Below are 17,148 nucleotides of genomic sequence, written 5' to 3' on the forward strand. Positions count from 1 at the left end.
CACAGCTGCAGGTCACTAAAAAGCAATATCATGTGGGATGTATTTTCCATCTAGACCATGCCAGGATGAGGAAGACAGATACAAATGAAATAAAACATCTCAGCCCCTTCATTACTAAGCCCACCATAAATACTCATTCATATTTTAACCCTTCAACATCGATTGTCAAATGTAATGCTTATTTATTCACACTGCATTGCATTATCTCACAGCTTTGAGAATTTGGTGATGAGATTATTTATATTTTAGTATGACACTCTAGGTTTGGTGTAAGAGATCATTTGGCCAGATATGTTTTAAATGCTAAAGGGTTCATGAGAATCTCACTGTAGAAAATAGATGCCAAGGGGGGATACCTAGTAGTGGATAGCTTTTATTACCTAGGTAACCAAGTCAGCAGCAGAGGTGGATGCTTAAGAGCATAGCTGCGAGAATAAGAATAAGCTGGACAAAGTTCAGAGCTTCTCCCTCGGGGTGATGCCTGGGTGTAAGAAACCATGCTGCATGGCAGCGACTGCAAAGGCTTGAAAGAAAGACGCCTAGTATGCTGCACTGGATGTGCATGTACAACATAGTGTGTCTTGAGAGAAAAATTAAGAATAAGATATGGTGCGCAAGTGAGGACTACACTTGTAAGGTTACATAATGCGTATGAAGGACAGCTGTGGAAGACATGGAACAAGGTGGTGAAGCATGATCGCCAAATATGGGATCTCATGGAGGCAATGACAAATGACTGAGACCTTTGGTGATTTGCTGTGCTCGAGAAGACTCAGCACAAGCCAAATGAAAGCCAGAGTTAGTGACACATAAAAGCACCACTCTCAGAGTGGTTGGTGTCAGGAAGGTATCCAGCCATAGAAACCAAACCAAAATTAGATTGGAACCTGTTGTAGCTCTCTAGCTTACCAATCAATTTTTCTTGTACACATAGACGTAGGAGTGGCAAGTAGCTTGCTTACCAACCACATGGTTCTGGGTTCATTCCCACTGCGTGGCACCTTGGGTAACTGTCTTCTACTATAGCCTCTGGCCGACCAAAGCCTTGTGAGTGGATTTGGTAGACGGAAACTGAAAGAAGCCCGTCGTATATATATGTGTGCGTGTCTGTGTTTATGTCCCCGTAACTTAGCGGTTCGGCAAAAAAGACCGATAGAATAAGTACTAGGCTTACAAAGAATAAGTCCTGGGGTCAATTTGCTCGACTAAAGGTGCTCCAGCATGGCCACAGTCAAATGACTGAAACAAGTAAAAGAGTAAAGTTAAATTAGCTAATAACATGTTCTCTATTTTATTGACTTTATCTGCTTTGAGACAAAAATTATGAAATAGATTTGGTTAAGAACCTATTATTAAACCAGTCCAAATTCACAATTATCCTAGAATTTAGTTGAAACAAGATAGTGTATTTTGGATAGAAATATAATAATGAAAGAGTTAAAACCTGTAAAGCTATCTCCTACACATTGCAAACATCTAATTAAATAAGAAACACTATTGTCAAGGGTTCACAAATTTATTGATGTAACTCATACATTAGAATTTAGAGAATGATTTCTTGCCAGATGAACCTTTTGAGACTTTCAATACATTGAATCGTACTGTCTTGCTCAGCGGTCTACATTCACCCATAGTCACAACATCTCCAATTTGCACATCCCTGGAGAAATAAAGGCAAAATTAATATATGGGAAAAACACTAAAATAAATAAATTGCAAATGGTTTCAAATATAAAAATTCTTACCTAAAACAAGGACTCATATGCACAGACATATTTTTATGTCTTTTTTCGAATCTATTGTATTTCTTTACATAGTGGAGATAATCCCTTCTTACAACAATTGTTCTTGTCATTTTCATTTTAAGAACAGTGCCAGTAAGGATGCGCCCACGAATACTAACATTACCAGTGAATGGACACTTTTTGTCAATGTAAGTTCCCTCAATGGCCTGTAAAATAGAAATAAAACAGTTGTGCAATCTAACTAGAAATAATCATATAATATTGCATTCACACACGCACCAAGACATAAATATAAGTACCTCTTTCGGGGTTTTGAAACCAAGTCCAACATTCCGTACATATCTCAAAGATTTCTTCTGCTTTTTAGTGGTTTTAAGCACTTCTTTTCTGTTTAAGAATACCGTTGGCTGCTTTTGAAACGATCTTTCAGTCTAAAATATAAGAAGCAGTATAAATAATTGAGCTTTAAACTTTAGAAGTCAAACTAAACAACAGGTCAACATTTAGAAGCCAAAACTGCCCAACCCATGCCAGCACAAAAGGCAGACATTGATGAGGCTTCACCCCAAGCTTACAAAGCATACTGGAGAGTAATAGACATCTTGGGACCTGCACCTGAAGAAATCACGTCAGCTGCTGATGGTGGTGCAACACACACATACAACGATTGTATTGGAAGGAGCTTTGCCAGCACTATTGGTCTTTCCTCCTGTTGAGTGCACTTTTCTTTGGTAGCAAGTTCCTGTTCCCCCCTTTGCAGTATATCTCCTGCGTGGGCAACCATTTGTGACCTCCCATCTCAGGACATTCAGATCAAGCAACCACATACCTCTCTAGCAGATGTCCTGGAAACGAAAAATGAGGTTGTCCTCATGTTGCTGGCTAATTCCCCATATAGGAGTTCTTTTGGGATGCTGTTGTAGCAGAGTGACTGCCAAGGCATGGTTGAGGACTTAGGTGTTGTGGCCGGTCCACTTGATATCCAAGATGCATCACAAATTACGAAAGTGGAAGATATTGAGATGCTGCTGTCTCGAGTAGAGGCTTCACGTCTCACTGCTGCAGTGTAGTAAGGATTTTATCATATTCATTGGAGATGATTGCCATTTCTCTAATTAGCACACACACATCTAGCAACAGACTCTAGGACATATTTTCTGACATCTAAGGTATACGATCCACACTTAGCACACCCACCATTAGATCCCAGGATGATGTAGGATAGTTGAATCTGTCATTTCTATTAATGACCCGACTCAAAGAATTGCATTCTACAAGACATTTATGTCATATCACAAATGACATGAATTCAACAACTCAACTCCCTGCATCTGCGGGGTTGGTCGACAACTCTGAGTGTTGCAACCAACCTATGTTCCTTTTACCATGGAATAGAGTATCCAAAGGAGGAATGTGGAGGCGCGCTGCTTGCCACCGATATCGGAGCATCAGACAAGATTCATCTTTTTAGATACCCATCTACCATTGAATCTCCTGTTAAGAGTTGATGTATTACTAGGCTGAGATGGATAGCAAATATGATCTTGCAATTGATGGACCCAAGTTCATGCACAGGAAGTAACATCACAAGCATTTATCGGCAAGGCCAGAGATTTCTGAATATGCAAGAAAGTACGTTTTCAAAATTTTAAATTCAATAAGCATATAGATGTGTATAAAGAGATTCACAATGGAATTAACAAAATCCATTATCAATATTAGCCGTCCAGTGGTATGATTATATTCGCCCGCATTTGCATTGGAGGCTGCAACACTTCATCCGGCTCTAGGATTCTTCCTCTGCAGTGTAATCGGTTTGTTGGTGCAGATTTAGGTTTTCATATTTGGGTGGCCGAATGTTACTAACTCTCAAAAGATATATGCATATGTATCTATGTACGCAAATATAAAAGATAATGGGGCACTACTTGAGAATAATGGTCCCGGTTCGCGCACTCGCCGCAGCTAGTCATGACTAGTCGATCCTTACTTTGTGTTTTATTTACTTTGCTAGGTAGTCGTTGCAGGATCGACTAGTTACGACTAGCTAGCGCGGATGCGCGCACCGGGACCACTGTTCTCAAGTAGTACCAATAATGGGTGCGTGACCGCGCCCGCACACAAAAACACATTTCATGGCGAAAGTATAGAATGCGTACACCCGGTGTACGTATTCTTTATGTCCGCCCATTTCATATATATGTACATACATCTTACACTTTCTCCTCTCACTTCCAAGGAAATGTCGCCGTCCACGTGTCATGAAATCAAAATAAATAAAAATTTTCACGCAAATTAACGAATAACCAATTGACGTAATTTTGACAGTCATGCTGCTAAAGGGAAAAAAGTCCAGCACTATTTAAGAGTGGTCTCGGTGCGCGCACTCGCGTAAGCTAGTCGATCCTTACTTTATGTTTTTGTTTTATTTACTTTGTTTTAAAAAAACTTTTTTTCGGTTTGAACGGCAGTTTTTCTAGCTGTGTCATATGAAATCGTCACCCATAATATCGATCTATTGCATTTCAATCAATTTTAGGGTTAGGGGTGGGGAGAAGGGTATCTTTTTTCTTCACAAATGTAAATAAACCCACTCTTTCTTAAACGAGAGACATATTCATACGGCACAGATTGTTGTTTACCTCAATAGACGTCAGTGATTAGTCGAAATTGCAGAAAAAAAAATGAAATATCTTGCAAACTATAGAATTTTCTGAATAGAGCCAAGAGAAAAAGATGTTTTATAAACACATTCTACCAGTATACGAAGTTTAAATTTTTTAGTTACCTAGAAATTGTGTTAAAAACTGCTGTTCAAACCAAAAAGATCCGTGTAAAAAATCATTTATTTTGTGTGATATTTACTACTTGCTAGGTAGTCAGTGTAGGATCGACCAGTCACGACTAGCTAGCGCGGATGCGCGCTCCGGGACCACTGTTCTCAAGTAGTAACAAAAATGCAATGGCGTTAACTTTCGTTTCTCAAAAATATAACTACCATTGCCTTCACTTTTCAACTGCAACGGAAAACGCGACTCACTCTTCTGTAATTTTACAGTGAGACTCTTTTTCTCTTTACTCAGAATAGGAATCTACGATGGTTGAAACATCCGCAAGAAATTAAGTTATTTAGCGTAAAAGATCCTCACCCGGGATCTTTAGAGTGACCAATAATTTCCGACTCCATTCTTTAGGAATGCAGTTCAATATTTAAAAAAGAAAATCAAATTCTTCAATCTACGGATAATAAAAGGGTCTACTTCAAAGTTATGTGTACGAACGGATGATGACTTTGCATTTACAGATTGAAAAATTGTCGTTTTTTTAAATTTTTCAGACCGAATTAAAATTATTTTAATGAACACGTGGAGAAAGTCAAAGTTTAAAAGAAGCGCTAGAACAATGAAACGAAGTCTCCTTTTCCAATTCTTTTAACTTTGATAAACTTCAAAAATTTACGATTTCTGTTCTGGATAAATGAGCGAAAATGTGTTATTTTCTATTTTCTGGCTTCAAAAACCATTGAACCTCACGTGTCTAACGAGAAAAGCACAGATTGAAGGGAATTCATTGAAATCTTTATAAATATATCAGACAAAAACTTTCGAAGCAATTAACGACATTAAGAAAACGAAAATACAAGACATAAATAGCAGAACCTAATCTAATAATGTTGAAAAGGAAGGAATTTTCGGTTGGAATCGGAGGAAACTTACCTGATCGGCCATGATCGCAGTTTGGAAAGGATGTGAGAGGGCGCTGTAGCTGTGCGCATGCTTACGGAAATAACATCCGGTTGATTGGACTGCCCTCAAGTGTGAATGTACGGAAGTAATCTTACTAAGGGGAGGCAACTCATAAGACATTTCGTTCCACGTGAAACATGTCTGGGATTGAAAAAGTCGCTCCTTTACTGTTAAGGGGATCAAAGCAAATGAGATTTCCGATACGGGTAAATTTATTTATTTTTATTTCTTCAATGTCACATTTCAACGAGTTTCTTGATTGAAAATAACCTCCTAAAATCATAACTTATGAAAAAAAAAAAGAACTGCATATTCTAGTCAGTGCGCGGAAACAATGTCGCGAAAACTGTGTTTATTAGAAATATGATCGGCGCCAATATTAAAATACTTTCTTTCAACTTTATAGTGTGCAGGATATCCTCTAGCAAGCTGGAATTCTGGTTTAAGGACCCCACATAACCACTCGTAACTTTAAAAAAATTTTTATTTTGTCGTGTTTTCTTTCGTTCTTCACGTATCTGTAAGAATTTGTTCTCTATTTTTGCTATTTTTGTTCCTTTAGAAATAATTGCTAATAATAATAATTATAGTGAAGGGAAATCTGTGTTTCCTACTTATCACGAATAGAATAAATTCTGGCTGTTAGAAAAGTGTAATTAAAACTTTTCGCAGCCTTAGCTGTTCACCTTCAGCAATTGTCTCTTCCCAGTTTACTGCTTCATACCCTTCAAACGTTCACGAATGTGACTTTGGTAAATATTTCGTTAAGGGCCCGTTCCTACCTTGATGTGAAATAATTTTTTTCCACAGGTTTTTACGAAATATTTACCTTATGAACGAGCACTGCTTGACAAGGGTGTCGGTGTGTTTACGTCCCCGTAAAATAGCGGTTCGGTATAAAATACCGACAGAATAAATACGAGGCTTAAAAAAAAAGTACTGGGCTCGATTCGTTCGGCTAAAATTCTCCAAGGCGATGCCCCAGCATGGCTATAATATTATGATTTAAACAATTAAAGGATAAATGAATTGACACAAGATTTAAAAGTGACTTTGAACGTCAAAGTCAGTAAGAACGAGCGAGAATTGTAGGAGTTGCTTCCCCTGTGTCTATCAGTGACAAGATTTTGTCTGGTAAGGATGAAACGAAGATAAATTTTGAAGTAGGATTTTCTACATAAAATTATAATAGTTTTATGTTTGTTAAAAACAGAATGTTTTGTAAAAAATAACTTTCAGTGACACTACTTTAAGTATTAATGTGTATGTCGTCTGAAAAGTTCAATGTTTTCCAAGGTGGTTGCAGGACATCCAGACCTTGGGTCATCTTCAACACTATCCCTTCCTCTCTTAAATTCAGCAACCCATTTTTGCGCTGTTGATGAAGCTGGAGTGTTATCCTTTAACATAGCAACTATGTCAGCATGAATATACGTTGAGGCTAAAACCTTTTTCTGCAGAGACTTAATAACACCACGGTGGCAAATTTTGCCCATTTTCAAATCAAATTGCTACTAGTTTTAAAGTCGTCTTTGAACAGTGAGATGTCAGTTACCTGGAAAGAAACAATGCAGTTATTGATAAGAAGAGTTGAAATTAATGCATGCAAAATTTCACTGCCGTAGCATCACTCCTTCATAGTCAACCTATGAACTTTTCAGCCCACCCTTGTATATTATTTTTGGTAAATATTTTAACTTCATTGCTTAGGTGATCATTGTTTGCAGTGTATCACTTTGATGTTCAAAAAACCTAAAAATATTTTCATCCTAATTTTCTATCACTGGTTATAGATATCCAATTCCTTCCCTTGACAAAAGTGGACTTTGTTTAAAAAATACTTGTTTTTTTTTTCTCCTTGCTAATTTCATAAAAGTAAATATCGTAACCTTTAGGTGAAGCATCATCAGTGACTGTCGGTATCAAAAAGGACTAAAAAAAATAGCTTAGCTTTCTTGAATTATGGAAACAAAGGCTCTAAAATAGGTTATGGGTGGGTCTTCTCGAGCTCAGTGAATTACCATTCATCTTGATCTTTTGTCATTTCCTTCATGAAACTCAACATCATGAGGTCAGTCTTCACTATTGAATTCCCAATGGCAATTTTCAGGATGAGTTCAAATTATGCGAGAAGGTTGGACTGAATTATAAGTACAAGCCTGGTTCATGTCTTCTCAGTCTCACTGGCTTGGGTTGACCTGAGGTTGTGGTAAAGGACACATGTGCAACACACAAGCAGGTGAGGTTGAGCTTAGGCCCTCATGTTTCTGAAGTAAATTCTTTATCCACCCAGCCTTGCCTGAATCTATATTTAAGATTACATGGCAATAACTGACTTAATTCATAGATTACCAGACTTGCAGTATTTAGTTGCATCCCTTTACCTTCTCAGTTCAAATCCTGTGGACATTGACATTACTTTTTATTGGGATTAATAAAATATGTTACTAGGCCTAATTAAAGCAACTGAATTGAATTACCCTCACTCTACACAACAGGAAAGTTTAAACTTTCATACCAACATTTAGAAATCAATATATTTTGGATTTCAAAGTGCAACAAGGCTAATTAAGTGTAATACAGGGAGAAATAGCAATTTTTGACCTGTAGATCTTGTGTAAATCTTATAAAAAGAAAAAAAGTAAGTTAAACTAAAGCCTTAGATAACATTAAAAAAAATTTTTTTATTGTCTTTTAATTTTTTATAGGTATTTTGTGATAAGATTTCTTCTGAAAGTGTTACAAAAGATGTACCTACAAAAGATGTACCTATAAAAGATGTACCTACAAAAGATGTACCTACAAAAGATGTACCTACAAAAGATGTACCTGCAAAAGATTTAGCTGCAAAAGATGTACCTGCAAAAGATTTAGCTGCAAAAGATTTAGCTGCAAAAGATGTAGCTGCAAAAGATGTAGCTACAAAAGATGTACCTGCAAAAGATGTACCTGTAAAAGATGTACCTGCAAAAGAGGTACCTGCAAAAGATGTAGCTACAAAAGATGTACCTGTAAAAGATGTAGCTGCAAAAGATGTAGCTGCAAAAGATGTACCTGTAAAAGATGTACCTGCAAAGGGTGTAGCTGCAAAAGTTGTACCTGCAAAAGGTGTACCTGAAAAAGATGTAGCTAAAAGAGGTACCTGCAAAAGATGTACCTGCAAAAGAGGTACCTACAAAAGATGTAGCTGCAAAAGAGGTACCTGCAAAAGGTGTACCTGCAAAAGATGTAGCTGTAGAAGATGTAGCTGCAAAAGGTGTAGCTACAAAAGATGTACCTGCAAAAGATGTAGCTTCAAAAGATGTAGCTGCAAAAGTTGTAGCTGCAAAAGATGTACCTGCAAAAGATGTAGCTGCAAAAGATGTACCTGTAAAAGATGTAGCTGCAAAAGATGTGGCTGCAAAAGATGTGGCTGCAAAAGATGTACCTGCAAAAGATGTACCTGCAAAAGATGTAGCTGCAAAAGATGTACCTGCAAAAGATGTGGCTGCAAAAGATGTACCTGCAAAAGATGTAGCTGCAAAAGATGTACCTGTAATAGATGTAGCTGCAAAAGATGTACCCGTAAAAGATGTAGCTGCAAAAGGTGTACCTGCAAAAGATGTAGCTGTAGAAGATGTAGCTGCAAAAGATGTACCTGCAAAAGGTGTACCTGCAAAAGATGTAGCTTCAAAAGATGTAGCTGCAAAAGTTGTAGCTGCAAAAGATGTAGCTGCAAAAGATGTACCTGCAAAAGATGTACCTGCAAAAGATGTACCTGTAAAAGATGTACCTGCAAAAGATGTGGCTGCAAAAGATGTACCTGTAATAGATGTAGCTGCAAAAGATGTACCCGTAAAAGATGTAGCTGCAAAAGATGTACCCGTAAAAGATGTAGCTGCAAAAGGTGTACCTGCAAAAGATGTAGCTGCAAAAGATGTACCTGCAAAAGATGTACCTGCAAAAGATGTACCTGTAAAAGATGTGGCTGCAAAAGATGTACCTGCAAAAGATGTAGCTGTAAAAGATGTAGCTGCAAAAGGTGTACCTGCAAAAGATGTAGCTGTAGAAAATGTAGCTGCAAAAGATGTAGCTGCAAAAGATGTACCTGTAAAAGATGTACCTGCAAAAGATGTACCTGCAAAAGATGTACCTGTAAAAGATGTAGCTGCAAAAGATGTACCTGTAATAGATGTACCTGTAATAGATGTAGCTGCAAAAGATGTACCTGCAAAAGATGTACCTGTAATAGATGTAGCTGCAAAAGATGTACCCGTAAAAGATGTAGCTGTAAAAGATGTACCTGCAAAAGATGTGGCTGCAAAAGATGTACCTGTAAAAGATGTACCTGCAAAAGATGTGGCTGCAAAAGATGTGGCTGCAAAAGATGTACCTGCAAAAGATGTAGCTGCAAAAGATGTAGCTGCAAAAGATGTAGCTGCAAAAGATGTACCTGCAAAAGATGTACCTGTAATAGATGTACCTGTAAAAGATGTACCTGTAAAAGATGTAGCTGCAAAAGATTTACCTGCAAAAGATGTGGCTGCAAAAGATGTGGCTGCAAAAGATGTAGCTGTAAAAGATGTACCTGCAAAAGATGTAGCTGCAAAAGATGTACCTGTAAAAGATGTACCTGCAAAAGATGCCCCTACAAATGATGCACTTGACTTCCAAGGTGAGTAAACATTTTCTTTTGGATGCAGAGCAAATTTAATTACTATTATTATTTTTTTTACAGTGTTGATAGTTTTGTAAAAATTTCAGCCAAACCTGCTGAAGCAAAACTCTAGTATTGAAGTACATAGAAAACCAAATATACAGAATCTTACTGAGGCATGGACTAGATGGTTTCGCATAAGGGTAATATTATATAATTCTATTGATAGCTGTAGGAAATTCAAAGAAACTATTAACACACAAAGGGGAGCTGAAAAGTTCATACTGCTGACTATGAAGGAAATCTGTGAAATCTTACATGCATTAATTTCAACCCTTCTTATTAATAACCACATTGTTTCTTCCCAGGTAAACTGACATCTGACAGTTCAAAGAAGACTTCAGAAGTAACTAGCATTGATTTCTCTTGAAAATGGACAAAATTTGGCATTGTGGTTTGTCAAGTGCCTGCAGAAAAAGGTTTCAGCCCCCCCCCCCCTCCCCAGCACATGGTTGCTTCATTAGGAGATGATGCTTCAGTGCAAAAGCAATCCAATGTTTGGACGTCTTGCAACTGCCACCACTAAGGAAAATTTTGATCGTATTCACTATATGGTGATGGCTGACAGGTGATTGACTATAAATCAAATAGCCTATGCTATTAATATATGTGAAAGAGTTGAGAATATTCTGTACAATGAACTTGGCATGATGAAGGTTTCTACTTGCTGGCTGCTATGTCTTCTGATACCTAGTGAAAAGGGCACCAGGTTGATCACATCATGGGAAAATCTGACATTGTTTGAAGCATATCTGGCTGGTTTCTTTGAATGTTTCTTAACCAAGGGTAAGTGTTGGGTTCATCAATTTGAGCCAGGGAGAAAGAGACACTCCATGCAGTGGAACACCCTTCCTTATCTGCTCCAAAGAAGGCTAAGGTCATTTCATCTGCTGGGAAATTGATGACCTCAGTTTTTTTGGATGCAAAAGTATTTGCTATTTTGAAAAGGGCCAAACAATTAATAGAGAATACTATGCCACCTTACTGAGGCAGTTCTGAAAAGATATCAAGACCAAATGCCCAGGAAATCTGACAAAAGAGGTCTTCTTTAATCAGGACAGTGCTGTAGCACACAAGTCCTTGTTTCAATGGCTGCTTTGTGTGACTGTGGCTTAGAACTGGTTGATCACCCTTCCTTATACTCTTGATTTGGCCCCATCTGACTATTATCTGTTCCCCAACATGAGAAAATACTTGGTTGGGAAACAGTATTGCAGTGATGATGATGTCATATCTGCTGTTGATGACGTTTTTCTACAAATAATATGAAGGCTTCTTGACCAATGGGATCCAAGCACTGTGACACCGATGGAAGTGTTGAAAAATAAATTTCATTTGGTCACTTTTGATGAGAGTATCTTGGTCAACCTATGAACTTTTCAGCCGATCCTAATACAGGATCGGCTGCAAAGTTCAAAGGCTGATCTCATTTTGTCAGGATTGCCTTATTTTGTAAGTCATTCCTAAGTGTAAGTTTACAATTGCTCTTTAACTGTTGTCAAATGTGTGATGAATATAATTTCCCAAAGAATTGCAGCATAAACAGATTTGAATTTGTAACCAGAAATAAATGGAATGATTGTCTCATGTGGTCAGTGAAGAATTCTATATTATATTTGTAACAATAACAAGGGGAACTTGGCATTTGGAAGCATAAACTTCTTGGGATACTTGAATGTTGAGACCATTTTTGTAGTAATGTATGTTTTGTTTGTTTTATCAGTGGGGGAGAGAGAGATATTTTAACATGTTTTAATGTCTGCTGAGTAGTGTTTGACTTGTATCTTTAGTATTTGTGAGAGTTGAAACAAAGTGAAATTGAATTTAACCTTAGATGGAGAATTGGTAGTCAGATATTTGTTACTTTCTGTGGTCTGAAGTTAATTTTGCTGCTCATCCTTCGAGAGTTGATAAAAATGTTCTGATCCAGGGCAGTGGATCAGGAGAACAGTAAGAATGTTGGATCTTTTCCTTTTGAACGGCACTTTGTAACATAATTTCTAGGTAACTAAAAAGTTACTGGTAGAATGTGTTTATAAAACATCATTTTTTTCTTGGTTTTATTGAGAAAATTCTATAGTTTGAAAGATATTTCGTCTGAAAATCCGAGCATTTCGGCAATTTTAACCAATCGATTACCTCCATTGAACTAAAAATCATTTGCTGCGTCTAAAACTGAGACAACATCCTGTCACTAAGCCTAAACTTCACCCTAACCCTAACCCTAAATTTTTTTTTTTCTTAATTGTTAAATTAATTTAATTGTTACGCGTGTAAAAAAAACGAAATTAAGAAAAAAAATTTAGGGTTAGGGTGAGGTTTAGGCTTAGTGACAGGATGTTGTCTCAGTTTTAGATGCAGCAAATGATTTTAGCTCAATTAGAGGCGATTCATTGGTTAAAATTCGAATAATTAAACTATGTTAAACAAACGAATTACAAATGCCAAAACCTTCCCAGGCAAAGAATGTACCCTGCAACATAGACTGGTAGTTAGTGACTTTAGGATCAGGACTAAGAGGACAACCAGAAGACGACCAACATGGAGAAGAAGGATCTGGAAGCTTAAAGATCCTGCGAATGGACAGAGATTTAGGGACATGTTACTTGAAGCCTTTGACGAAGTAGAAGGGGATAGAGTATCACATGGGGTAGAAGGCAACTGGACGTTTCTAAGGGACAACCTGCTGAGAGCCACTGACCAGATCTGTGGCTGGTGCAAAGTCTCCTATCGTCCCAAGGTAACGTGGTGGTGGAACAATGTTGTAGACAGGGCTATTAGAGAAAAGAGACAGGCTTGGAAGGACTGGAAGAATGGTGGTAGCAGGGAATAGTATCAGACTGCCAGAAGGGAAGCTCGGAGACAGGTCTATCTAGCCAGAGGGGAAGCAGACAAGAAAAAATTTGCCAATGTTCTGCGCCGTGAGGACCAAAGACTGGAGGTATTTTGTGTTGCAAGACAGGGCGTGTGAGAGAGAATTGTGATGTGGTAGGAGAGAAATGTGTTCGCATGGAAGATGGTTCACTTGCGCTAAATGAGGATGCAAAGAGAGAGGTTTGGAGACGCCACTATGAAAGGTTGCTGAATAAAGAAAATGAATGGGATAAAGAGAGTCTGCCGAATGTCGATCCAACAGAGGGACCAGCTATCTGAGTTGACAGTTCCTTGGTAGTTAAGGCAATTAGAAGCATGAAGACAGGGAAGGCCAATCAGGAATCACTGCAGAGATGCTCAAAATATCTGGTAGTGTCGGCTATAGCCTAGTCACCCGTATAGTTAATCAGGTGATACACGAAGGAGTCATACCCAATGACTGGTGTAGCAGCATAATAGTCAACTGCTACAAAGGTAAAGGTGACGCCCTAGATACAAATAATTACAAAGGTATCAAGCTGTTGGATCAGGTAATGAAGGTTACAGAGAGGGTCATAGCCCAACTAATTAGAGAGAGAGTTAGTTTAGATGAGATGCAGTTTGGGTTCGTGCCAGGGAAAAGTACCACTGATGCTATATTCCTGGTAAGGCAGCTGCAGGAGAAATACCTAGCCAAGGATAAGCCGCTGTACCTGGCTTTTGTTGACATGGAGAAAGCCTTTGACAGGGTCCCTCGATCCCTTATCTGGTGGTCAATGAGGAAACTAGGGATAGATGAATGGCTGGTGAGGGCTGTGCAAGCCATGTACAGAGATGCCGTAAGTAAGGTTAGGGTTGGCAACATGTACACAGAAGAATTCAAAGTAGAGGTAGGGTTCCACCAAGGTTCAGTCCTCAGCCCCCTCCTATTTATCATAGTCCTCCAGGCAATAACAGAGAAATTCAAGACAGGATGCCCCTGGGAGCTCCTCTATGCTGATGACCTTGCTCTAATTGCTGAGTCACTATCAGAACTGGAGGAGAAGTTTCAGGTATGGAAGCAAGGATGAGAATCGAAGGGCCTTAGAGTCAACCTAGCTAAAACCAAAGTCTTAATAAGTAGGAAGGTAGACAAATCACAAACGCCTTCAGGTTGATGGCCCTGCTCGATCTGTAGAAAAGGTGTAGGTAGAAACTCTATAAGATGCACCAAGTGTAAGCTATGGACACATAAGAGGTGCAGCAATGTCAAAGAAAGGCTAACTAGGAAGATAGTTTTTGTATGTGGCAGATGCTCAGGAGCAATAAACACTGAAAATGCTCTGAGACCAACTTCTGCCACATTCCAGGGAGAAAAACTAGAAATAGTTGATAGCTTCCGTTACCTAGGTGACCAAGTCAGTAGCGGGGGCGGATGTGCTGAAAGTGTAACTGCTAGAGTAAGAATAGCTTGGGCAAAGTTCAGAGAGCTCTTACCTCTGCTGGTGACAAAAGGCCTCTCGCTCAGAGTAAAAGGCAGACTGTATGACGCCTGTGTACGAACAGCCATGCTACATGGCAGTGAAACATGGGCCGTGACTGCTGAGGATATGCGTAAGCTTGCAAGAAATGAAGCCAGTATGCTCCGATGGATGTGTAATGTCAGTGTTCATACTCGACAGAGTATAAGTACCTTGAGAGAAAAGCTGGACCTAAGAAGCATCAGTTGTGGTGCACTGGTATGGTCATGTGGCGAGAATGAATGAAGATAGTTGTGTGAAAAAGTGCCACACCCTAGCAGTTGAGGGAACCTGTGGAAGAGGCAGACCCAGGAAAACCTGGGACGAGGTGGTGAAGCACGACCTTTGAACTTTAGGTCTCACTGAGGAAATGACTAGAGACTGAGACCTTTGGAAGTATGCTGTGCATGGGAAGACCCGGCAGGACAAGTGAGACCATAACCCGTGGCCTCTACATGGGATGTAGCCAGTCCACTTATGCATACCTTTCCTTGGACACAAAACTCTACTTGTGAAGACCTATTGAGGCAAGTGAGAATCGAAATCGATCAACATCAATGGAAATTGCAGCTGTGATACCAGTGCCAGTGGCACGTAAGAAAACCATCCGAACGTGGCCGTTGCCAGTGCTGCCCCGACTGGCCTTGTGCCAGTGGCACGTAAAAAGCACCATCTGTTCATGGCCATTGCCAGCCTTGCCTGGCCCCCGTGCCGGTGGCACGTAAAAAGCACCATCCGATTGTGGCCGTTTGCCAGCCTCGTCTGGCATGTAAAAAGCACCCACTACACTCACGAAGTGGTTGACATTAGGAAGGGCATCCAGTTGTAGAAACATTGCCAGATCAGACTGGGCCTGGTGCAGCCTTCTGGCTTCCCAGACCCCAGTTGAACCGTCCAACCCATGCCAGCATAGAAAACGGACGCTAAATGATGATGATGATGAAAGCCAAGAGAAAAAAATGTTTTATTTTGACACATTCTACCAGTTTATGAAGTTTTATAGTGTTTAGTTAACTAGAAATTGTGTGCTGTTCAAAAGGAAAAGATCCAGAATGTTGAACTGCATTTTTTTATGCAACTGTTTGCATTTAGAATTCAAATCCATTTTGGCCCATTTTGGTGGTAGACTTAATCTATTGCTTGATTTATCACCACCAACTAGCACCTAAGGTTGCCTTTAGTGGAGCCCATTCTGTCTCAATCCACTGGGCTATGTTTTTAGTTTGTGGATGACTTTCTCCTTCTTTTCCACTAGTCTTGGAAGCTTTGTAAAAGGTCACAGGCAATATCTTCCCTCCTGACTAAAAGATAAAAAAAACAAAACAATCATTCATTGAATCTTGAGTCAGGTTTTATTATCTTAGCTGTTGTTTCAATAACTCTAATTCAGCTCTATGATTAATGGTGTGACTATCTTGTCTTCTTAGGATTGCATTATCTAATGTGTTCCCTTATTTGAGATGACAAGGTATGATTTAAGTAATATTTAACTGCTGTCTCTAGCAGGTTGAATATGTAGAGGCACCTTTGTTGGCTCAAGAGTTTTTCAGTGCAGGTAATCTCTTTCAGTTATATAATTTGCTTAATATTTATGTAATCCTTTTGGTTTAAATTTCTTTTTTTTTTTAATTTTAGTTTTGGCAGAAGATATCGACAATGCTTCTTTCAAATGTAAAGAATATTTTGAACATAATCCTATGACGTTTTATGATATTGAATCGGGAATGGCAAAATACCGGGCACCACAACCAACTCCAGTTCACAATTAATTCATGACAATATTCAATAATGTAATAATGATTGCTAATTCGTTGTTATCAATGTATTGATAGTCGTTTGAAAATAAAGTTTTACACCAAATATTTTATTGAGTTTCATTTTTATTTAAAATTTGAATCCCTTTAATCTGTTTCAATGTTTTACGATGCATAATGGATAATTTAGAGATGGTGATCATGAATATTCACCATTTACTTTCACTATTCTTGTTGAGTCTTGTGAACTGTTTTTTTTTTATATTTCTAATAGATGACATGTATAAAGAGTTAAAGCTAATTTTATCAACTGTCTGTATATTTATTTTTAATCTGGAATTTCTATGAAATAATCTGCTTAGGGCTACACATTAGGCATGTGGCTAAAGGAAGGTTCTAGCCAAGTCAAGAGTAACATGGTTTTGGATTCATAAGGTTGATAGGGCAGCTAAGGCTAAGAGATCAGCTTGGAAAACATGGAAGGGTGGTTGTAAGGAGCATTATCAAATGGCTAGAAAGGCATCTAGGTGTTGGGTGTATTTCGTTAAGTGTCAAGTATAGAGGAAAAGATTTGCACCTGATCCTCTGACTCTGAACCTGCAGCATGAGAGGGTTCAGGATTGTGAGAGCATGTGTGAAAGAGAACCGAGATGTTATTGGTGACAAGTGTATTTAGAATGATGAAGGCAAATAAGACATTGATATGGAACAAAAGGAAGTGCTATTATGAAAAGCTGCTGAACATGAAGAATGCATGGGTTAAATAGGAATTACCCTATGCTGACCGAATCAAGGGATCAACAATTCCAGTTTATAGAAGTGTGGTAGATAAAGTAATCAAGGACATAAAGAGGG

At 38.6% G+C, this 17,148-nt stretch overlaps 2 protein-coding genes across 30 annotated transcripts; one reads left to right on the plus strand and one right to left on the minus strand.

Moving 5' to 3' along the window:
- Positions 1-1,500: 1,500 nt before the first annotated feature.
- LOC115220353 (40S ribosomal protein S11) lies at positions 1,501-5,581 on the minus strand. The gene is made up of 4 exons (XM_029790461.2): positions 5,462-5,581; positions 2,045-2,176; positions 1,746-1,951; positions 1,501-1,660 (listed from the first exon to the last, which is right to left on the minus strand). The coding sequence occupies exons 1-4, from the start codon at positions 5,471-5,473 to the stop codon at positions 1,537-1,539; spliced, it is 474 nt and encodes a 157-aa protein (XP_029646321.1). The 5' UTR covers positions 5,474-5,581; the 3' UTR covers positions 1,501-1,536.
- LOC115220321 (nucleolar protein dao-5) lies at positions 5,561-16,401 on the plus strand. 29 transcript variants are annotated; one of them, XM_036510111.1, is made up of 6 exons: positions 5,561-5,697; positions 8,200-8,541; positions 8,630-8,747; positions 9,063-9,137; positions 9,198-10,145; positions 16,175-16,401. In XM_036510111.1, exons 1-6 carry the CDS (start codon positions 5,629-5,631, stop codon positions 16,306-16,308), a joined length of 1,686 nt encoding a protein of 561 aa, XP_036366004.1. In that variant the 5' UTR covers positions 5,561-5,628; the 3' UTR covers positions 16,309-16,401. The 29 variants fall into 29 exon arrangements, with proteins under 29 accessions (XP_036366004.1, XP_036365993.1, XP_036365978.1 ...); XM_036510100.1 differs by having other exon boundaries at positions 8,200-8,556; positions 8,630-9,617; positions 9,798-10,145; XM_036510085.1 differs by having other exon boundaries at positions 8,200-8,556; positions 8,630-9,512; positions 9,543-10,145.
- Positions 16,402-17,148: the final 747 nt, after the last annotated feature.

This window comes from Octopus sinensis, linkage group LG16 (genome assembly GCF_006345805.1).
Source record: "Octopus sinensis linkage group LG16, ASM634580v1, whole genome shotgun sequence".
NCBI classification, from domain to species: Eukaryota; Metazoa; Mollusca; class Cephalopoda; order Octopoda; family Octopodidae; genus Octopus; species Octopus sinensis.

What these genes read in the sequence shown, in the direction of transcription:
- LOC115220353 (XM_029790461.2), bottom strand. An exon ending in GTTTCAAAACCCCGAAAGAG is followed by an intron (nt 1,952 to 2,044) that starts GTACTTATATTT and finishes TCTATTTTACAG; the next exon opens with GCCATTGAGGGAACTTACAT. An exon ending in CATATGAGTCCTTGTTTTAG is followed by an intron (nt 1,661 to 1,745) that starts GTAAGAATTTTT and finishes TTATTTCTCCAG; the next exon opens with GGATGTGCAAATTGGAGATG.
- LOC115220321 (XM_036510083.1), top strand. Translation starts at nt 5,629, where the DNA reads ATGTCTGGGATTGAAAAAGTCGCTCCTTTACTGTTAAGGGGATCAAAG. An exon ending in AAATGAGATTTCCGATACGG is followed by an intron (nt 5,698 to 8,199) that starts GTAAATTTATTT and finishes AATTTTTTATAG; the next exon opens with GTATTTTGTGATAAGATTTC. An exon ending in AAGATGTACCTGTAAAAGAT is followed by an intron (nt 8,557 to 8,629) that starts GTACCTGCAAAG and finishes TAGCTAAAAGAG; the next exon opens with GTACCTGCAAAAGATGTACC.